Here is a 24,429-nt window from a genome sequence, read left to right on the forward strand (position 1 = left end):
TCAATCTGTATTGTTTCTCATAACCTCTGGCCTGGATTGCAGATAGTATTAGCTATTAGCATGTTGCCATTTGCATATTGCAACAGCAGTCAATGGAGTAAGTTGATTTCACGACACAACTAAATCAGAATAACATGATTACATTTTCTCTGTCTCAGAGAAAATTGCAAAACAACCTTTCACTTCAGAAAACGCACAGCACATCTGACTAATGATCCAGAGATTTTAAAAAACATCTTAAGAACACTATCATTTTAATCTAAAGTATCCCATGGACTGATATGATACAGATACTTGAAAGAGATTCTATAAATGCAAGCATTTCCTGCTACAAAAAACTTACCATCATTAACTCTATAGCACAGATTGCATTTCCACCTCCTTTGATCAATGAAAGAAACAAAAGGGTTGATATATGTCCTGCAAGATCTGCATCTCACTATTGTGCTTGAGGTTATTACTGGTAATTGCTAAAAAGAAACAATAGGAAGCTGTAACAAAGGTATGCAATACATTTTATGGAAAATGTTACTGCGCGGTACAGTGTATAAAAGCTTCCTGAGACTAGATATTCTATCACCTTTCCTTTTATCATTTTAGCTCGCTTGCATACAGAGTAATTATGATGCCTATTAAAAATATCCTCCCCTTTAAAATCAGAAGAAATAACATTTAATTATTGTCTTGATCCAATCTCACAAATCAAACATGTAATAAGATTTTTAATTAAATTAGTTTAGATTACACAGTTACAACTACACAGCTACTATGGTAAGAGAAATGATGAAAGACAGGGTAACTGTGTGATAACTAGATGTGACAGGCAGCAAACCTTATCCAAAGAACACACATTATATGAAACTAAGTCCTACCAGACCGTTATTCACATTTTTACATAAACGCAAGTAAATCAGATGGAGAGGAGTTGCTTAACAGTTATGAGTACAGCTTCAATCTTACACTGTATTTACCTCCTATTAACAGCATTTATCATGCAGTAATATATTCAACACGAGCACCTCTCCAAGAGGGCACCGTAAACACCTTTTCAAGAGTTATCTGACAGTTCTGAGCCCAACACAGAGTAGTAATTCAGAGCTTCAGAGAACCACAGGCAAGCAAAGACTTCCAAAAATAAGGAAAAAAATTTTAAGAACTTGTCCAAAGCTTCTCCCTTATGAATTTCAATGAAGTAGCAATTTCAAGGCTTTTCTCCCCTCCTCTCTAAGTCCCGAACAATTTTTTGCTACTTTTGTTACATTTAGGACTTTGATTAAATTTAGGACTTCATTATATTTTATTGTTTGAACAAAAATAGGACAAATGCTTACTAAATACACGTATTAAAAAAAAAAAGTAAGCTACTTTACCGTTAGATCTCTGAAGGGATGTAGCAACAAACCCAAAGGAAGTTTAGCTTTGTTTAACAAAGCCTGTGTCTGTGGAATATTTGTCAATGTACATCGAAATGAGCTGAAAGGAAATAAAAACATGACATTCAAAATTAAATGTTAAGACATTAAAAACATTGTGTTAACACCTGATTTGAAAGAATATTGAAATTTAAGAAATCCTATGTTTTACAAAGATGATTTAATAAACAAAAATAATGCAAAGAGATTTAAAAAGTCTCCTAAAGAAACAAACAAAAAATAGTTCCCCATTCCCCAATTTAGTAGTTCAGCAACGCAAGTATACCAAGATGAACTTACAATAAAGAGATAACACTGCTTTAGGTACAATGCATAATGTAAAATGATTTTTTATTCATTATAAAGGTTTTTTGGGTGAAGGAATACAGTATTTACTAGTTCTCAGAAAGTAACATTTATATAAGAAAATAGTAGAAAAGGATCTCAAATACTGAGAGTCAAAATTTGTGTATGTTAATTGGAGGATGGACTTAAAGCTAAATACAGGGCACTAAGAAAAATCCAATGCACGAATAGTTCTGTCCAAAGTGCTCCACACCTAAAAATGACTTTGAGACCCCCAGTTTTCTAGTGGTACCATGCATTGTCACTAGGGCAGTAAACTGAGTTAATTTGGGGCAATGAATACAATTTCTTTTGGAATTAGAATTAAGATCTTTAGGGAAGATCAATTTCCATTGTACTCAGCTGCACCTGACTTAACATTAAGTAGTATTATCTACTATCTCAATTAAAGGTGAAAGGATACATCATGATTACAGGATTACCACAGTAAGATATACTCACGGTTTATTCAGTGTATTTATGCATGATCATCATAATTTTCTGGGAAAAAATCCTATGCAATATTACAAAAATATTCTATGAAGTGTGCTGCATAACATTAAGATGTTTACTAATAGATTATTTTTTTTTAGATGGAGAAAACAAGGCAAAGATTATGCAGGTTTCTTAATGCTTTAGTAAGCCAGCTATACACACTGCATATAATGTATTCTGACAGCAGGACAGTTTCGACATTTGTGTAAGGATGCAGAGGATTAACTTATTTTCAAGTCAAGGGGTTGTATTAGCTCATCACAACAACTTTAAGTCAAGAGTCAGTTCAGACATTTTTTGACGTATTTTTCAGCGACTAGTAATTATTAAGATGCTGTTCTAGACACAGTACACTTACTCTGGACTGCAGTTTAATTTTCTAAGATCAGAATTCAAGTTAGGCACAGGTGCTGGAACTGAAGACACAGGCAAAATATTTCTATCTTGTGTAAGGTTTACTGGTCTCAAGCTTTCTGGCTGCTGAGAATGCTGTAGACTTAACCCTCCTAATGAAGAGGACAGCTGGTTCACACCTGGATATTGCTGAAAAAAGTAAGAGCATTGCAAATGGGTAAGCACACAGTCTTGTTTAAATAATAACCATAAATCTTGTAATCCCAATTCTTCCAGACATGTATTAAAAAAAAGGTAAAGCTCTACTTAGTAACAAACCCAAACAAACAGGAAGAGAGTTGTACGGTAGAAACTTAAAAATTCAAAGACAAATGTGACATACTTTCCAAATATGTGTCACTGGACAAAATTCAAATTCATGATACAAATCAACACTGGAAGTCACACATAATCCTTCAGGCTTTCCAGGCATAAGAAAACAAGTTACTAGAAAGGCTGACAATTTTTCCTTCTGCCTCTTCAAAGTTGTTACAATGTAACTTTTCCAAGTTACAGAAACTGTTTTTATATATTTGTTTTTAAATTAAAACAAAACTAAACACAGTAGAAGAGGAGAAAAGGTTAGGTTAGAAGGCACCTTTGAGGTCTGGTAGTCAAATCCCTGCTCAAGCAAGGCTAACTTCAAAATTAGATCAGGTTGCTCATAGCCCTGTCCAGCTGAGTTTTCAAAATATCTAAGGATTGAAGACTTCACAGCACAATCTGTTCTAGTGCTCCCCACTCCCATTCTGAAGAATTTTCACCTTATATGCCCAAGCAGAATTTCACTTACTGCAACATGTAATTGTTGGGTTTTGTTCTTTTACTGTGTACTTCTGCAAGAAGCCTGACTCAATCTCTCACTACAGTGAATATGAAGCTAAATCTTTAAACTTCAAAAGAAAACAACAAACTCCCATACATTTCCTCTAGCTCACATTTTACGTTACCTCTATAACAGTAGAAGCACTTCTGGATATTATATGCTAACTTATGGTACTCCACTCAGATCAGTAAGGAATTTTGATCACCTAGAACAGCAGCTTTGATACATTTGCCAGCTGGACTTTATTTCAGAGAGTGGGATTTGTAAATCGGTACATTCCATTCCCTACACAATTGCTGAAGCAGTGCAGAGGAGCGTATGTTATTTGCCTCAGTGTCTGCCTCTTCTTCAGATTTCACTGCTTTTGGGTGACTCGCACGCGCAAGGGAAGCCAGGTGATTGTAACACAACTTCTTGGGGTGTTAGTGCTCTCTGTACCAGGAAAACAGATCAGTTGCAGGAGGCCTGCTCCACCGCACACCCAGCGCAGGCTCTACAGAGCTCTTTCATCTGGACCCTATGCTGTGCTTTGCTCGTAAGGTGATTTAATGCTTGAGATCATAGCCCACAGTAGTGCTCTGATCAAACATACATTTGCTGATCAAGTACTTCATTATGCTTCTTCATGGTTTCCTATCAATAAAGTACAGCTCTTTGAAGCACCAAACCTTAAAACTGTGGATGTTGCCAAGATCTAGTCAAGCAAAATTGTTAAGCCTAAGTTTGTGGAGATACACTTAAAATTTTCATTCAAAAGCCTTCTAATAAAAAGTTAAGATTGATAGCTATGACATCAATATTATACTTAACATCAATTATCTCAGAAATTATAAAATATCTAAAAAAATTAAATATGTAATGCAGAAAAGACTCTTTCCATGAAGTAACTTTAAAATTAAAAATACAAACCTGTGGGTAGTGCTGAAACCCAGGATGGTGCCCTGAATTACTAGGCTGCACAGGAGTAGGTGGTGCTGCATTTTGGTAGCCAGGCTGCAGTGCTGGATATCCATAACCAAAGGGCTTTGAAGCTTTGGATGTCTGGGGAACTGATGGAGCAGGAGCTGGGCTGCTGGTCACAGAACGTGCCTCTGGAAGGACAAAAGAAATCCCATAGGTATTGAATACACTTACTATTTCCTTCTTAATTTAAATGTAAACTACTAAATACTTAAACAACACTCCCATTTATAAGCTATTGCATTATTCATCTAGCTGTTTATCAGCACTGACCAAATAAATCGGCAAGGAAGATTACTGCAATTATGCTGATAAAGGGGGTATACATGGAAAGATGACTGTAGACTTGTTTAACTACTAAAAGAAAATGTGAATTAAAAAAAAAGGCACAATTTAATAAAAAAAGAAGTATTTCAACTAAATTAAAAAAACCTACCAACAAAACAAAACCACTTAGAACCAGATTTTATTCCAAGATTTGCACTTGATATAGACTGCAAGGGACCATTCATGCTTTGTCTCTCCTCTACCATTTACTAATACTGTTAAAACATAAGGCTAAGATGACAGAACTATTCACTAAATGTACACAGAGCCCTTCCCGAAGTATTCCAAGTCCCTTCTGTATATCCCTGCAGCAGAGTTTAGTCCCACTATTTTTAAAGGCCAAATTGAAAGTAACACATAGACACAAATTCGTAGAAAATTTAAGTTGTAAAGAGATGAAACTACTCTTTAGAAATATCTACAAATATGAGCTAAGTTTCCAAAGAATTTAAACTTGGTAAAATCCACCAGGAAAAGCAGCATGTGAAGAAACCAGCCACTCAAGAATCTACACTTGGCATAAGCGCCCCAGGAGAAGAAGAAAAAAAAATAAGAAAAAAAAAAAATCAACATCGAATAAATTTAAAGTCGATTCCATTGCTCTTTAAGGAAAACAGAAAGATCAAGTTATTTTCAGAATCTGTCGTCAGCAGAACCAAAATGTTTAGTTACTAGCTGAGATATTATAATTCATAATCCTGCAGCCATGCCTCTGCTTACTGTATGAGCTAGACCCTATGTGGATAGCAATATCTGCTTTTTATTTGACAGACATTTCACTTTACACAGGAACCCATCAAACTAAGGAAACTGCTATGACATTCTCAGAGGCCAGAGCAGTGGAAGAGAGCCAGAAGGTGAGGCCCCCAAAATTAACCCAATTATTTAAAATATTGTCTAACATACCTACATTAAACAGCATCGTTTCCACCTCTCAAAATAACAGCTCTACAGATTTCATGACTGAGGTAGTCTGATAGTAGGTTCATTTGGAACAAACCTGACACTCCTGATATTTTTAGAGTAAAAATAATCAAAATAGCAGCCATTTTCTTTAAATGAAGAAAAATAGAAGAAAATAAACTGATTCAAGCATCTCTGCAAGCTGGTGGCATGTCAACTGTTACCAGCTACTAATGTCACCACAATCAGGCATACAGTGTAACTTTGAGAAAGGTGGCTGCCTTCACACTGCGCATACTTTCAGCACTACCCTCAGTATTACAACGGCAAGTATGAATTAAGATACAGGCAAGTTTTACTCAATAGTTACTCTAACGTCAATGTTAAAACTGTGACAAGTGACTAAAAAAGTGATGTATGTTCTCTCTGATGATTGCCCCCACTCTTTTCATAGGCATTTCCTCTCACCTACTTGTTAATTAACAATAAACAACACCAGAAATAGAAAAAACAAATCATGAACAGTGAACGTTTAAGTCTTTAAACAAGCAATTCAGAATTAACATGTGGTAAATTGCCTACCTGGATAGCCACCTCCTTCCAGGGCATCATAATTGTTCAGAACAGGAGAGGCACTGCTAGTAGTAGAGGAACTATCAATTGCTGGGGGGAAGAAAATAATTTAAAGTTAGATGCTTCAGAAATGGCACATTTTGGAGAAAGAAGAGACTGAGAATTTTTTCTAAAAAACTTAGGTAAGAAACTGTCCAGAAAGCTCCTAAAAAAAAAAAAAAAAACCAAACCCACCCATAACACTTCAATCCTAAAACTTGAAAGGTATTACCACTGAAAGAGGAGGGGGAAGAAGAGAAAAACAATCAACATGGTATTAAAAAACAAACAAGGACATGCCCAAGAAATAGCAAGACAGAGAACAATGGGAAAAGGATAAAAACAATGAAAAAAGTTGTTTCTTGAAATAAAAAATATTTTTCTCTTAAGCTAAAACTTCTTTCTAGAGACTACCTCAACTGAAGCAATGTACAGCATTTTCAAAATAGTCTCTATCATGACTTCCTTCACAACTGAAAACAGAAGATTCCTATTGTCTTCAGAGTGATTATGCACCATCTCCACCTTCAAGCTAAACTGACAAGTATTTAATTCTTTCCTCCTTTCTGTGCTGTTGTAATTCAGAGCTTCTTTTGTTTTCAGGGTAAGGCTTCTATTTTCATAGAACACTGACAAGAGGTCTCAGCTTCAGTCAGAATAAATAGTAACTACGTACAAGTAAGTAACAAAAGTTAACTAGTCAAAAGTAAAAAAACACAGGGGCAGCTACATAGTTGTTAATACTGAAGAGATTACTAATGCTTAATTTTTAGTTCACTCCGTGCATGTATCTTGGATATCTTACTGTAAGCCACTGCAAACAAAAAATATATTTTAAAAACATTTCTTCCAGTGACATTTCACATACATTTCCAAAGAAAAAGGGCCAAGAAGATTAAACGTGTCTGCTCCTTAAAAAACCCCAAGCCATGAAGTGTGACAGCAAAGAAAAGGTGTATTTAAGAATTAAAAGAAGACAATTATATATATAACTTTTGTGGCAGAACAGACTCAAAAGATTCACTGATACTGTTTTCTGCAGAAGGATCAGCCACGATCACACATCCCCTTGTGAAGCTAAAAGTATTTCAAGGGAGAACTTCAATGGTGGAATATCTGAGATTTGATCCCACTTCAATTGAGATTTCCAAGTAAAGAGGCTCCTGCATTCGGAAACATAACATCACTGATATTTGGGCCACAGTAATACTATGGCAACATAGTATAGATTATTTTTGAGCATTTTGCCTTTCAAACATTCAGCTACAAAACAGAAAACCTACTCCAGTAAAACATAACACTAACAACAGATTCTATTTTAAATAATGTATTAACACTGTGAAGCTCATACGTTGGTTTTCAGATTTTTTTTAACTGTAAATTTCCCTTTTTTTCTCCTGAAGTTGATAAGAGAACGTAACTGCAAGATTTCCTTTCCTACCACATTTTATCTTTCTATTCTAGAAACTGAAGGAAACAGGAGTCATTATTTTGTTCCCTGTGCAAGAACACAGCTTTTAACAGTTAGTAAGTCCCACTACAGAAAAGCCAAAATACATTTTTATTAGGTCATCAAAATCAAGATTTAAGAATTTTCAAGAAGTTTCTCTTATCTGACCAGAATTTAGTTCTGCATTTCAAAAAAATACCAAGACGATATAAGCACAGCTGTGAACATAAGACACTAGTTCAAGCTTCCTGGTTTAACCACTATGTCACACTTGACAGAGTTTTTCCCACAGTAAAGGTATGCATAGAATTATATCCATTTATATTATAATTCCATATAAAATCAGCTTGCTCTTTTCACTAAAAAGATTAATGATACAGTGAGTCAAAAAGAAGAAATATTATGAATTTTCCAGAAGAGGTTGGGAAGTATAAGAGAAACCAGTTTGACAAATGTATCAAAGAATATATTTTAAAAGCATGCTGTAAGTAAAAATTATTCAGCTTAGTCGTACTCATACTGCTACTACAAAAAAAAGCATTATTTCTGACATACAGAACAGTTCTAGTTAGAAAGTACCATCTCAGATATTTTGAAACACAAACAAGATTTGCCTAACTTAAAATGAGAAAGTGAATCCTACTATTGTGTATTCCATATACTTACTGGAGACCTTTCACTTAAGGTCTTTGCTTCTAAAGAACTTTCAAATTTTGTAACATATTCTGGAGAACTGTCAGAGTCCCAATGCTTACAAGAATTACAATGTGCCCTGTTCTACTCTGCACTGGAAAATGAACAGTTGACTCAAAACAAGTGAGTTGCAGAGCTTCCTGCAGACCAAAAGTAGCTTCAAATGCTAAGCTGGTCACAAATTCTCCATCATTAAAAACCACAAGAATTTCCACAAAATTGAAAACCAGTTTTCCTATGCTTAAATTAAGCTACAACAGCTGTCAAAGTTTACTTTAGCACGAGACCAGAGAACGTATTAAGAAGTTTTATATAAAATTGTTTTATAAAGAAAAAATACTAGAAAACACTGCTTAGACAAAACTCATGCCTATAACACGCTTTTACAGTTAAGTAATTATAGTATCAAGACAACTCTTGCCTTCAGAGTTCTGAAGAATTCTGTGGCAACATAGTTAAATATGTAACTGGTGAGAGTGACAAAAAAAATGTGGAACTTACACAAACACAAGCAACCAGATGTTCCAACACCTATTTTTCATAAAACCACTGGCACAGCCTGAGCTAGAAACCTGTCTACAGAATCTCTTTAGGATTTATAGTAACTCCTGGTCACAGGGCATAAACCAGGATGCTTATTAATCAGGTAGCCTACATATTGAACCTGGGTGCCCTTTCACTCTTTTGCATAAAATAAACTGAAATACAATGATAGCTCAAAGACTACAGTCTTTAGTGGAGTATGGAAATTGAGAAAGAAAGTTGGTAGAGAGTATGAAAACTTTGCCTCTGGTAGGTTTAAGGAGCAAAGTAAGGAGACAAAGGTTGTGATTGATAAAAAAAAAAGTCTGACATATCCTTTGACAGAAGCCTTGGCATGGGATTAGAAACCTTGGCATGGGATTAGGCAAAGATAATTATCTGCAGAAAATCAGTAGGTAGCCCTGCAATCAAAAAAAAACCTCAAAATGCTCTCCTGGCTCTTTTAGCCTCCTCTTTAGAAAGCAGAGTTCAAAAAGCAGTTGCATCACAACAGCCAAAGGAAACTTCATATCCCAAAGTGGAATTGTTTTCTAGATGCTACAGTCTAATTAGGCTCATACTATGAGAACAAAAAAGCACTGAAAATTAGGAAGTATCCTTAGATTTAAAAAATATGAGTTATTCAAGAGTTACTGTACATAATTTAATACTAATACTCAAGTGTTTAAAGATTGAATGTGTTATCACACAAAGGGTAAGAAAGTAAAGAAACTGAATCAATAATCGGAAATATTAAGAATTATACAGGATACTCAAAGTATCCTAATACTTGTGTTCTGCTAAGGGTGGGGGGGTAATCATATCACTTGTACTGTTGCACCAATTGTCCTTCTCTGGCTGGAACAATCACAAGTGTCTTTGGCTGAAAATACCTTCCTGGAAAAAGAGCAGCAGCAACTATTTTTCTTCTCATGATCTACCAATAATTCAACATAAGAGTTAAATCAATATTATTTAAATTGATAACATGAATCCATCACACTGTTCTTAATTACAACTTGGATGTTACTGTTTTGCTCCAGTCTTCATGATATCATTAAAAGTGCACTAAGCTACTTTCACAGTACTCTAGTTTTATGATTTAATTATTTGAATAAAATTCAGAATTATATGGCATTGATTTTTTTCTGCCTAGTTACAATATGAATTATAGTCTTAAAGGTAATGTTTTAAGAGTTTGCTATCCCAAATTAATACTCAAAGCTAGCACACACAAATGGGAGTAGTACACCAGCACAAGGTATGTGCTATTCCTTCCATCTATGAGCAAGGGTAGAAGCCTAATGTTTAATCTCAAAATGCTTTTTACACTGTTACCACTCATATATAGATTGTAAAGACTTTTCTTTAAGTTAGGAGAAAAAAAGTTCCCATCCAAGAAACTAAGGCAGTGAAAAACAACCTCACAAAAAACCAGGCCATTCTGACAAAATACAGGCAGAATCCTTACAACCAAGAACGTAACATTTTAACCAATCAGGACAAACTGCTGCTTAAAAAGTAAACAAACTTTTTAAGTTCTCTACAAAGCAAGAAGGTTAAAGCTGAACCTATGTGCCTGACCAGACACGCATACATTAGAAAAAAAAAAAAAGCAGCACAGATTAATTTACTGTCTTAAAAAGCATACTCAGTACCTTTTATTATTTACTTTACTACCTTAATTGTAAGAGTTTCCTATACATAAAATGAGAAACAAAGTAAACACTGTTTAATGTAATGATACAAATTGCATCTTGTTACTTAATATAAACAATTATCAGTCTAAGTTCTAGAGCTAGTTATCTTCAGTTAAGAGTTTAAAACCTACTGCAAATCAAAATATTAAAAAATGGGAGTCGTGCAAGCTGTGAATATTACTTTGTTAGATACATAAACCATCTGATACTAACATGACAAAAAAAGACTGTTTGCTGACCACTACTAAACTGCTTTTTGTTTACTATACTAATAACAGCTGGGAAATTTCTAGTTAACTTGATACATGATGAGTCAGAGCGACATTTTGTCTTAAAGGAAAGAGTTTCAAGGGATGGAAATATGGAACAAAACTTGAGTAGGAAGAGAAGATGATACTGGTGTAAAGCTAAAGCCAACCTGCTTCCTCATCCTCCTCATCCTCTTCCTCATCATCTGAACTTGATGACAAGGGAGCTGGTGCAGAGCTAGCTTGATTATTAACATATCCACCATACTGCATGCCTGTGAAGTGGAAAGCACAAACATAAGAGTCAGACAGACAGGAAAGATGAGAAACAAAAGTCACAAATCATTGCATTAAAAGTGAGAGAAATTAGCCATTGTAGAGAAAATCCCAACATGCAAAAAGTTAAATCTACAACCCTAGACTACAGAACTATAGCTCATATGAACTATATGAGCAGTACAGCAGAAGCAGGTTTTAGTGGATTAGTTTAGCAAAGTATTAGTAGCATATGGAAGTTAGGCAATTTTTTATATATATATATATGTGTGCGCACATGTGTACACACATGTATATCAGGAATATAACACACACAGAGAGCTTTTCTATATATGTATTTACTATCAGTTTGTCTGCTGGAATACTTTCAAAATTAATATATAGAAATAAATTAGTTCCTTACTAGATAAATTCAAATTACGTTATGAAAACATTAATATTAAATTTTTGCTTGGCACACCTGCCCCTTTTAAGATAGGAATAATGCACGTTGGAATTGTGAACACTGTCAGAAATTAATGAAATATACTGCTGCTGCAACACATGAGAGTACAAACATATACCTCAGCAACACAGTCAGTGAAATTTAAGCTAGGTAAACCCAAAATCTTGGTTAGTCTTACTTTTAAATTAGTGCTTAAATTCAGGCTCATAGACCCATATTTAAGGACCTAAATACACTACCAACTTTTAAGATCTGATGACAATGGAACAACTGTTACCACCATCACCTCCAAATCATAATCTATAAAGTTTGTTGGTAGTGTGTTTTTTGGTAGGGTTTATTTGATGTTTTTTATTTGTTACAATTTCTACTCTAAACAGATGTGAACAATACACAAAAGCAACACATACATATAACATTTTAAAACAGAGTAAAGCATGCAGCAATGGCTTATCATTAATTCCTACATCGCTTGTTACTGATGCAATTTTAGTTCCCCCAAGAAATCTTAAGTTTTTCTTGTTACGGGGCAGGGTTAGCAAGGATTTGATGCTTGCAGTCAGGCAAAGACACCCTAAATAAATGCAACTGACCACTGTTTCTGTTAGCAGTCCAATGGATTGCTATAGCAAGAAAATATCCTAATTCTTCTAAACTCTTCAGAATTTTTCAGACTTGAGAATTTGGGATTATTTTTTTTTTTTCCTGTAAAAGCACTGTGGCACCATTAGAGTAGTGTTTTTTATTTTAACACCATAAAGCACTACAGAAGCATTGTATGTTATGCATAATATGAAACCATCATGGTGATTAATAACCCCTCCACCTACAATTTAAATCAACTATATCAACCTTTATTTTATTTTAACTATGGGCTAAAAGTGATGCTAGTTTCATGGCTTTTTTCAAAAGGGTTAGAAAATGAATCCAAGAGGACCACTTCAATTTCACGTAAGAAAAACCAACAGAATCAAGGTAAAGAGTATCTATTCAAACAGTGGAAGTAAAATGAAACCAGGAAAAACATATCACAAGATTCCTGAGCAGCTGAACTTTCATACAGAGGTTAATGCAAAAAAGAGACTGACATTATTTCACTTGATCTAGTGCATTAATATTCCTACAGTTCCAATCCAGTTTCTCCACAATACAAGTAGTCACAATGATGAAGGCAAAAATCAAATCAAGCGCAACCAAGGAGGTACAATGCTTCAGTTTCCCTATGCTGCTAAAACACAGGACTAACTTGAGTGATTCATAGTTTCATCTTTTATGAAGGCTACTGGAGGTACTTGATAAGGAGGATACAAGAAAACTATTCTCTGCACAAAACCAGATTACAGCCAAGACGACTCTTTCCTCAGGCCTGGGAGAGCTACTGGGGAATAAGACAGAACAAGTGCACTGTTGCGAAAGAGAAAAAAAAAAAAACTAAAATAATTAACATGCAAGTAAAAGGGAAAAATAGTCAGGATGACAAGAAGAGAGACTGTAACATGGAGAGCCAAAGGAAAAGAAGGTGAGCACAGTGCGAGTGCAAAGACTGACCTCTAACAAATAGCACAGATGTGCACAGATAGTTAAAGGGCATGCCAATGCAAAAATTCCAAGCATGGGCAGACAAGAGAAGACTGAATTAGTCATTCTACTAATACTACTTTGGAATGTTTTCTGAAAAACAAACAAACTTCTACTCTTAAACTTCCCCCTTTTCCAGCCACTGGTCACATACATCAAGGATGCACGTGTTCAGAAAGAATACAGAAAAAGAGATTAAAAAAATATGCTAGTGACACAGAAGTTTAGGAATCATGAACTATGTCACCATGAATCCCCTGGAGTCAGGGCTGGTTTGACTCTTACTGGCCTTCTGAGTTTGAGTAATTTTTTATTTTCATTGCCAGCAGTACTACAAATTTCTGCCTTTAAGCTACTCCTGTGTTGTGCTAGCACAACTGTGTAGCCACAAAAACCATCTGAGAACTGCTATGGCTGAAAAATAACTTAGTTTTAAAAGTCATTCTCAGGTAGAAAAGCCTCCAATTCTGGTTCACTGCCCAGAAATGCCACCAGTAGGCCAGCACGGGGGAGAAAGCAACTGAGGGGCAGAAGTGGGCGGCTGAAGACAGCAGTTCCAAGTGCCACCATGTGCCTAATCATTTCTGTCTGTTGTGACAACTCAGTTCTGCTTAGTATCTTTTACAGAGTTGCTAATAACGTCAAGATCTCCCACACTTATAACTGCAAAAGCTTATTTGGAAGTCATTATTTATTTTGAGTGATATTACTTCATAGCTCCGTCTTAAAATGCAACCACATAACTTGAAACATCACAGATTGCTTGGACTGGAAATTTCAAAACCCTGTTACCAGTGTACCTGTAATACAGTAATGTTGCACTCTAAGGCTTTATGCCATTGTATTTTATATACACCTAGAAATGTAGGTGGGAGGACACAAAGGAAACTCTGGGATAAGAACTCATTTGCCTAGGAAATAAACCAACTATTTAGGTATTTTAAGTACAATCACGCATACCATGAAAGACTTTAAAACATAAAGCATATATTTTATGTAGCTTAAGTTTCTTAATGGATGTGCCACCAAAAATGAAAGGGAAATAACCACATGCAAAAATAGATGTTAATTGGCTTTCTACCTCTTATTTTCAACAAATTTACTACAGCATTAGGATTTTAATCTTACAAATAGCAGTTCTTACAAAACAAACTCGCCTCTTCTCCATTCTTAAATTCTTTGCTTTAAATTATTTTCATTTACTCATCAGCTCTTCTCATCAACACAAAACCTAATGAAGTCTACAAATAACATCCAGAGAGAAAAGACACTCTTGGAGTTCATCTCTAGAATGTCGTTTTCAAGTAAATTAGTTTATCTCAATTAAATTTGTATGAATATTTATGTAAGATTAAATAGATTTTAACACATTTTAAGTTTTTTTGTCCTGTTACAACTTACCCAAGCAAACAGAATATTTTAATTCTGTATAGGAATGCTCACACAGGAGCTTAAAGCAATGAAATCCACCTTAAAAATTAATTCAAACAGGTTTTCCAGAATGCTTTCATGTAGACAATGCTACTCTGTAATAAGAAAAAAATCAGTCCGTTTTATCTCTGTATGAGAAACACACTTGGAATTCTAACGAGCCAGACAAACATTCAGGTAATGTGTTCTATTTTTTCAGTAGGTCAATTTCTACAAATAAAGTTATCACATTTAACTGTTGATAAAAATGTATTACAAGAGTACATGATGTATTTGAGACTCCTCAAATGAAACTAAATGCAAAGAGTTTGAAGACTTCTAATGCTCATAAAAGTATCATCTAAACATAGAAACATATGTGTGTAATAACATGTACATGGATTTATTATTGATTATATTAATGTAAATACAGCTAGGTCAATGCAAATTCCTGGTGACTTATCTTTATATTTCTGACATAGGCATATAGTTGGTTTTAAAGTGTGTTCACACAGCTACATACTGCATTAACCTTCACTTATATGGAAGTATTCGAATTCAGTGAAGAGTTCAGCAGCGACTGCAGTGATTTGTATTTAATGTACCAAGTGTTCACAGACTATACAGGAATCACTGCAAGAACAGGTATATTACACATCAAGGCAAGCACAGTTAAACAGCTAAAATCCTTTTCCTCATTAGAAACACGATTATGCTATTTCTGTGGAAGATGAAGCAACAGTTTTGTCTAGCAAGCACATCTACAGTACAGATTCTACACAGTACCAAAATCAACTATAAAACTGCGCAAGAACCAAGCACAGTTTCAAAAACTGATTTATTATTTTCCTCAAAAAGGTATACTGCACATAGGACTTTACAGCAACGACATATTATCTTTTTGCCTGTAAAACATACACAGCCGATTCACAGACAAGTTATTTCTTTACATTCTCCACTCCACCAGAAAAAGGAAGAAATGGAGGAAAAGGGGAAATTTTGACATTACTGTCAGAGGATTTTGAAATGTAAGATTAAAAAACATGCTGTGACAGTCACACACCATGCTTTTGGGAATTATTTTGAACACTAGACATATCATGTTTTTCTGGACAAAATCAGTGCCTACTTCTACCTTTCACACTGAGCTCTTTTTCCATAAGAATGTAAAATTCTGAAATTATCAAGAGAAAGCATGGCCAAAAAAAAAAAAAAATCACAGTAAATTAGATTTGAAATACTAGATACAGAAACATGTAACAGTCAAGAGGCAAGTCAATACATCAGGGCAGAATTTGCATGGCTGAAGATGGCTCAAAACCCAACTGGTTCTTTGTGAAGAGGCTAACAACATCAGAATAGGAAGAAGCTTATGCAAGAACTCCTCTGTTCTCCCACAAGAACACTTGCAGTGGCTTTCCATGGGAGCTTACAGCTAGGGAAAAGGACAATTCTATTGGCTTGATTAATAGTCAAACTCTGTTTCCCAGTGCAAATTGCTAATTTTCACCTGATTTTCAATACAGACTGATTACAAAAGCTAATTTTAAGACCTTCTTCCATTAAGTTAAAATAGGGAACAGCTTCTCAGAAGAATAAGGGAACTAAAAGAAGGGCTTTTTGAGAAAGAGACCTGTAAGACTGCCAACAAGACAAACAAGCCAAAGATGACATATGGCCAAAGCAAATCACACAGAAGAGCTAAGAGAAGCTAGAATCAAGGTGGTATAAAACAAGAACACTAAGGGAGCCTGATGAGATACAAGATATGTACTCCAGTCAGAAAAATGGAGAAGAGCTGCAATAAATCTTCCAGCAATCACGTGCGCATGTGGAACAGGGCAGAAGTCTGTACTGTAACTCCCCATTCCCTTTTAGTACCTTCCTGATGGGCCAACTCTGGTGACTGTGTATCAGAGGGCGAAGACCGTGGCTGTGAAGAAAGGCTTGGAGCAGGTGTCCTTACTGAGGAGATCACAGCTGAGGAAGCAGATGTTGCAGCCCCTGGCTTGGTAAACAGAACGCTCTGGTTCACAGGGTGCACGGGCTGTGAAGAATCAATGCCACCTGGAAACAACAGCAGAAGGCAGGAATGCTTTGGTTGTATTTGCACAGACAATTAGGCAATGCAAGCAATCACATTTGATTTCATAATAACTACAAAAACAATACAGTACTTCAAAAAGAGATGCCTTCAAACAAGTATATACAGAAACGTTAGTTTTTAAATTAAATACCTATAATGTTAAAACTCCACTAAAATGAACAAATTGCTCTGACAACTAACAGCAAAAAGGAAAGCACAATGTAGTAAGATCAAGATTAACCAGACGCTAAATTGATCCCTTTTTGATCCATCCCCACAACTTCATGCTTTCAAAAGTTCCTCTTCCCAGATAAGTGGGATAGCTCCCTCACAACATTCCTTCCACAGGCAGGAGCCCTGAAAGTCAGCTGTGTAGACCAGTATTCTGCCTCACTCACAGGGCTGGCACTTTGCAATTTTGATACTCAATTATGAGACCCATATTCCAAGCAATCTGTTTCAATCAACCCTGAGTATTCCACAGAACCTCTGATGTTTTAAACATCTGGACTAGATATAATCTTCTTTAAAAAGTCAGATTAGTGCTTGGAGAGATTTAACACAGTCCAGTTGAAATTCCTATCAGATAAGGACAATATAACTTCAATTAAGTTAGCATTTAAGAGGGTTGCTCTTTGTTTCAAAATTGAAAAAAATCATCATATTATGATTCTTTCTAAAAAAACCAGACAGGTCAAGCTGTTAAAATTAAGAATAGAAAAGAATTGGTGTGACCAATACTACTCAGTAAACGAACACAGAAATTAAGGAAGAACAAAATTCACTGTATTTGTAGAGTACTTATTTAAGGTACAGAATTTACTAGAGGATGCACATGTAATATTAACTTTGCTTCCTCTGCACATATAGCAGTGTAGTTCATGTAGTCCTTCAGTTTTCCTTAAATAATGGAGTTGATATCTGAAAGGACTTTATGGGGAACTTGAGGCTTCTTTTAGAGGGGGGAAAATAAGAAGTGGCTTAAACTGATCCTTCTGCTTTTCTAATTTACTGTCAAAATTAACAGCATACATTTTCACCACCTTAATGGAACTTTTATTTATTATGCAGTTTTCATATATAATGTTAAGCATACATATTAGCTTTTTTTCACAAGTGGTATCAAAATTGAACTATGTTTTTCTCCAAAGTACACACACGCAGCACTTTCTATTGAAATGTACTTGCTATAACCTCTGCTTCTACACATTATGTCTTGTAGACTCCCCATGGAAACATCAGCATCTCTCAGCAGAAATGTTCCTGTTAGGTTAGCTACACAGCTTCCTCAAGCAAGATACGCAAGACAACATGAGAAGGTCTTTGCAACATTACTATGTTTATCCAGGTTTTGTAGCAGAGTTGTTTATGGGGTTATGGTATTTTCCACACTTCAAGTCAATACAGCAATGCTTGCAGCATCAAGGACTGCTGTACAGCATGCTAAATGCTATAATATCAGTGTCATACGTTCAAAGCCAAAACCAATTTACATCTAGATTACCTGAAAATGTAATACCTTCCTGCTAAGTACTAATATCTATTCTCAAACAAAAGTTATCCAAAATATCCTTCAAAATTACATGGATCCTTTACATGTACTGTAAGGAAACATTTTTAAACTCAGAGCAAAAAAAAAACACGTCATTTTTTCTTTGTATAAAAATCCAACCTGCAAAATTACATGTTCAACTTTATTTGGTGACTCTGGAAATTTTTTGAAAGCTGTAAGTAAGCAAGACCAAAGGAAACACTTGGACAAAGTTAACCTTTAAAAATATATCACCAGCAACTATCATCATATGAGACAATCTACAGTTATGGTAATTATGCTATCAATTTTTTTTTCTTCTGGCCAGTAAGAATTTTCAACCTGTTATATAAGTACTGATCAACTTAGGATAGTGTATTTTAGTTCAAGACAAAGCTGGACTGAACACCAGTTCAGAGTAGAAGTTTCACATCAGTTTATCCAGGACAAGCCTGATGAAGCCATACAACATTCCCACTAACTGATGTCACGAGAAGCCAAGAGCCTGGCCACACAGCAATAAGTATAAAAAGTAATCTCAGTGACATAGTATTTTTTGTTTTTTATCTCCTCTCACTTTTAATGTGCACTGTGTGTGCCTTTCAACCATGAACATCTCTTTCACTAAAAATGACCAACTATGCCACTTGGTTACAAAAGCCATATACCAATAAAGGTCTAGAGCTGAAAGGTATGTTTTACAGAAAGATTATGCTGAGCTGTGCAAATTAGTAGTGTAATTCATCATTTTTCCTATACACTATCACTTAAAGTTTTTATTGCATTTCCAATGGGAGACCTACGGCTAGTAGTTGGAAAGTGCACCACCACAGTATCTTCTCAAGTTTTTCAAACAAGATGCAAGAACCAGGCCTTCTGAGTTGCTACAGCTGTGATCTTGATTCCCTGCTCCCCCTCAACATGCAGTTTCAACTGAGCCATTTACCACCTCCCTGCAGTTTGGTTTTCAACAGCATCCTATCGCAGCTGCAGTCCTTCCCCTTTTTCCAACCATACCTATATTAGCAGATTTACAGGATTATAGCCTACATTCCTATGGAACTGGGGCAGCAAGGACTTTAGATCATGATCTGACATAAGGGGAAGTATGTGCATGAGAGAAAGAAATTAAAGCATCTCCAGCTCAAGCACACTGCCCACTATTACAGGACAACAGACAAGATTCGTGAGGCAAAGAAACCCATACCATATACACACTGAAGAAGCTCTCTATTTCTCTCTCCTCAGGGAGACAGAGAGAAGTCCAGAAAAATTTGAGCATCCTGGTTGACATCCACACTGATTGGAAAGCACCAAGAAAACTCAGAGTGCACTGATTTCAGCTGAAATAAGCTGGAAAAACATTATGAAAAGCTACTGTCCTAGAAAGTGAAAAAGCCTAAATAATATACAAAGTGTGTTATTTACATAGCGTAACACTGTTTCTGGACAGCTTTATACCAACACTGATCCGAAGAAGTACAGATTTTAGAACTAGAAGAGGGTGTTCTTCCTAGATGAAACCAGTTTAAAACCAGAAAGCAGAAAAATCTCCAATTAAATATTTCTATTCTACTTTACTGATAATTCCTAAAGCAAATAAAACTATTCTCACTGGCTGCTACTCATCAGAATAAGTCAACTTCCAGCAACAGATTCCTCTTAAAATAAATTTATTTTCTTCTAGTGAAATCTCACCAAGATCCACTGAAAATACTTCAGTGATTTCAGACAGTGCCTACCAAAGTTTTAGAAAAATATTTTGTTGCAGTTCTGTGTCCTTAGTATGTAACATACAGCAGCTCAGGGGTTTGATCTTAATAGATTTACCATTTGGGGGGCTTTCCAAGGCCCTACAGGAATTGGTTTCTTTAAAAATTCAATTGTAAGTCCAACACTTAAAACTTCTCTGATTCAAGTAGAAAACAATTCAGAAATCACCAAACTTCTGAAAAGCTCATGCCAGCCTAAGTTCCCTGAGTAAGTCCTGCTTAAACACACAGATTTTATCAAAAACATGGCATTCCTCCATATAAAGATTGTTTCGTTTTCATCATAGAGCTTTCAGTATTCACTGATTGCTCAAAACTGCTACTGAAAAATACATGAAGACAGTAGTATCCTGAATGACCATTTTCCTAAGATTTTCTTAAATTATAAATAAGGATTGTAAGGTGTCTTTTTTCACAGCAGCGGCAATGACAGCAAACTGTCTTACTGGCACTCCAACTAATAGTAGGCTACTGTATCAAACTTACATGAGCAGTCACAGAAAGCACACTTATGAATTTCCGTATATCTGTTTTTTTTTTTTCCAATCGATTTTGCTAAAAACTGTGCACAGAACAGACTGCAACTGTTTTCCATCATCATTTCCTTCCCGGAGAAGAGCAGGGAAGATGAAATATTCAGAAAAAATCCTTCTTATGAATCATTCATCATTTCCTTAAATTCCTTGTGTGTTGCACTCAAGACATTTTCCAAGGACATACAAGAACTGGTATATAATTTTCAAAATCCAACTCCTTTTTTTTAAAGGCTGCAAACAATTATAGTGCTATATATAGAATGACTCCATCTGAGAACAGTAAGACTGCACTGGAGAATTCAGAAACCATATCAGTGTCCCAAAAAGTAAATCAATTATGCCAGGACCAAACAATTACTTGCCATCTTTCATTAGCCAAGTGTTGTAGCAATTGAATTTTTAATATATTTTACCCAAAAATGTTGAATTCTAGACTAAAAAAAGTCAGATATTACCAGAGGCAATCTGTTGAGCCCCAGATTTCAAAAATGGTTTAAGTCTTTAGAATTTAATAATAAAACAGCCCAGCTCTTCCTTCAGTCTAGCTACTGGTTATTACCTTTATTTTTTCTTTCCCAGTCAGTAAATACAGAATCATGTGTGTGCTGAGGTTGAACCAGGATTCAAAGGGGAGAGAAAAAAGTCATTCTCCAGATAAATCAGTTCCACAATCCAGTCCACTGTGCAACGAAGCACATGGCATGCTTATCTCGGCAGCTTTACAAGCTCAGAAAGTTTAAATGTGGTTTAAGTAATTATGTCTACAGTCAAGCAAGCAAACTAAGTACTGCAATATCACTCAAGTGTAACAGAAACAGTAGATCAGTGTTTATTTTGGTAACTGCAAAGTGTGTACCTATTACACACCACTACCACAGCCAGTTCTATCATCATCTCTTTGAAATTTAAGCATAATATTACTACTTTTTCTCAAGGCCATGTATTAACTCAATCACTCCCTTAAGAGCACTGAATGGTTCAGAAATAAGACTATCCATTGCTCATATTGCCCTTCATGGTCTGGTCAGCTCCCCTGTTTCACCTTTAAAACAGCTGTTCCTTATAAAATATATTGTATGATCATAGATTTCAAGACACCTCCAAGGGAAATAAAGTTAACAGGCATTTAAATTAAAAGCTGCTGTAAATAAAATACTAGCAGTCTGAACAAACAAGATGTCATTTTCATATAACCACTGCAAATCTTACTGTTCTGGAATGATACCGGTATTCTGTCAAGTCCAGCTGTAGATTCTGCACTCAACAGAATCAGTTTTTCTGGACAGAGTTTTAAGCTTTTAGTCCTTGAAAGAATTCATTTTTACGCTCAACTGTGAAATGCCATTAACTTCAGAAGCTTTATGAGGAGCTCCCTATTTTTTTTTAAATTGTATTTTGTTTCATGTTTTTGAAATGTTACAGAAAATTGCACAGAGCACCTCATACAGACAGAATTCAAATTATTACAATATTGAAACTAAATTCAACCTTGGTATGGATTGGATGAGTTTGATTTAAGCTTAGCTGGTTTTCCCAGGCAAAGCTTTACCATCATCAAAACCATGTTCTTTCCTAAGTCCTTGGTCTTCAAAAACCCCAGTTACAAGGACTTGTAAAACAATTCCAATATTAAACTATAATCTGAAATATCTGGCATTAAAAAAGGAAACATTCTACAGTTTTCTAATATCTGTCTTGGCAGAAAAAGAAAATCATTTGTCTTGCACAGCTTACAAGTCAAAACTGCAGGAAGTCAGAAAATTACCAGTATAGAAAGAAAACCAGAATTTTCCTGCACATGCTACTGCTCTCAGAGGGAGAATGTGGAGGCACTCCCACATCTCTTATCTCTTCCATTCTTCCTACCAAGTACTGCCTACCCTGTAAACTTGCACTGAGTTTTCCCATGAAGCAGAAGCTGCAGCTACTAGCGAGGACCGAGTGTACTTGCCCTCAACTGGCACCTTCACAACTTCATTCTCTATAGCTACCTCCATACTAAAAACATCAAGTTGCTGCTTACAGAAATCAGCAAAAACCACCGTAATTGCACTCATTTAAATGCCTATTGAAAATATTAATTAAAAAACCCCAACTGACTCCAAACCCATGTAGGCTTCCACTTTTTCTGAGCTTTCTGAAGAGTACATATGTGTTCACTTATGTAAAATTTACACAATCATCTTAGATCATGACTGAAAAAAAATCTCTAGCCAGAAAAGGAAAAAAGTATCTTTGTGATTAATAGACATATTTTGGAAACCATGCATTCCTTCAAAACTGCATGAAAAAATTCCCTTCTAAGGCCACTCACATGGAAAAAAAAAAACATACAAACCAAAAAACAGTAAACTAAAACCATCCCAAACAAGAGTCTTTTTCTGTATCTCTCTATAGAAACATGTCAGTGATATGATTAGCTGCTACTGTGAGGACTGTGGTAACCAAACAAGAAAAGCTTCAAGAATGAATAAGGACAGAATTCAAAATTACAACACAGAACTTCACATAATGAACAAGCACAAACCAACAAAAACACATGATTTCTGATCTTTCCCAGACACATCTGGAAGTTCACTATCCTTCGAACAATACCATACCTGTATGTATTTGGTTGTTTACTTTAGCAACTGATCCAGTGAGATTCCTGCAAAGGTTGTCTTGAACAGACTGAGCAGATGAAACAGTTGATACTGTTGTATTATATCCCACGGAAACATGCTGTTGAAGTGAATGAGGTACTGATGTATTCTGGCTAGAAAACGTATTTGTCTCTTTGAACTGTCCAACGGCAGGTAGGCTCTGAGAGGTAAATGCCTGCCCATACACACTGCCAGCAGCCGCAGAATAGGGAACATTAGGATACATGGCACTAGAAACCACAGGCATGGTGTAATGATCAGAATTAAGGGGAAATCCCTGAGATGCAACTGAAGAGCTGACAGAAGTGCTGTAGTGATTACCAAATGCTGAATATGACTGCTGAACACTCGTATGCAAGTAGGATGCAGATGATATTGCTCCTTGAATAGGTCCCTCAGCTGACCCCACTGAATGGGGAGGAGTTTTGTTGTAGAGCTGCTGCGATTCCTGTGTATTCAACACGTTGGTACCCACAGAAGGTGTCATAACATTTTGTGCTGGTGCTGAATAGTAAGTAGGGTAGTAACCGGCTCTATACTGATTATCCACATGTGAAGCAGCAGCTTTGTTGGGCACTTGGGAATAGTGTCCTGAGGGTGCACTATAGTTTGGAGGGTGCAAGCCATAGCCAGAGGGGAACTGCATCCGACTCTGCACGGGACCTGAAACGAAGAGAAAATGTCACATGTATTAAAAGTGAATCTGCTAGTAGTGCCAATGGACTCTGTACTTACTCTAACAAACAACTGGTTTCTTCTCGTTTTCTGTCACTATTCTTGAGGCCAACTGCCATCAGCAGAAATAGAATAAACCAAGTACATAATATAATGCATGCAAAATACACTATTTGAAGTAATTTGCAAACACACACAAAAGTAAATGAAAAACGGATCGCTTCCAGTATTGAAAGAGGTTTCCATGCCAAGATTGTATGCCTCACATTTATACTTTGACTATTTTTAAGCATTGTTAGGAAGTTAATATTCAAACACATAGTGAGAAACAGTAAGCACCACACTGATTTTTTTAAGTGTCTGAATACAACAGCATGCCTTAAAGAAAATGACTGAATATGAAAAACGAAAAGCTGCAGCCAAACCAATATGTCAACATATAAAAATGTAGGTACTCTTCTTTACAAACTGTCAATGCAGTGACCAAAATAAAGTGCTGCAGGGCAGTTATTTTTGTCTTCTGTATTCTTTTGTATTACGCTTTCATGAAAACCAATGTTTTTATGAAACTAGCGACTATCTGACAAGACAC

General features: G+C 35.7%; 1 protein-coding gene across 4 annotated transcripts in view; it reads right to left on the bottom strand.

The window, feature by feature from the left end:
• SEC24B (SEC24 homolog B, COPII coat complex component) overlaps positions 1 to 24,429 on the bottom strand; it is a 54,308-nt gene that overhangs the window by 24,472 nt on the left and 5,407 nt on the right. For 3 of the 4 annotated variants that reach the window (XR_004407807.2, XM_032997646.2, XM_032997645.2), the window contains exons 2-9: positions 23,121 to 23,825; positions 16,477 to 16,662; positions 11,057 to 11,161; positions 6,244 to 6,324; positions 4,381 to 4,562; positions 2,611 to 2,795; positions 1,371 to 1,473; positions 344 to 470 (exon numbers count right to left, since the gene is read on the bottom strand). Coding sequence is in view for 3 of the 4 variants with exons in the window: in XM_032997646.2 (XP_032853537.2) it covers positions 344 to 470; positions 1,371 to 1,473; positions 2,611 to 2,795; positions 4,381 to 4,562; positions 6,244 to 6,324; positions 11,057 to 11,161; positions 16,477 to 16,662; positions 23,121 to 23,825 (1,674 nt within the window). In the remaining variant the exon portion in view is untranslated. The remainder of the gene's footprint in view (positions 1 to 343; positions 471 to 1,370; positions 1,474 to 2,610; positions 2,796 to 4,380; positions 4,563 to 6,243; positions 6,325 to 11,056; positions 11,162 to 16,476; positions 16,663 to 23,120; positions 23,826 to 24,429) is intronic. The other variant, XM_032997647.2, reaches the window with a different exon arrangement.

The sequence above is a fragment of the Tyto alba genome, unplaced genomic scaffold, assembly GCF_018691265.1.
Source record: "Tyto alba isolate M040663 unplaced genomic scaffold, T.alba_DEE_v4.0 Super-Scaffold_23, whole genome shotgun sequence".
In the NCBI taxonomy this organism is placed as follows: domain Eukaryota; kingdom Metazoa; phylum Chordata; class Aves; order Strigiformes; family Tytonidae; genus Tyto; species Tyto alba.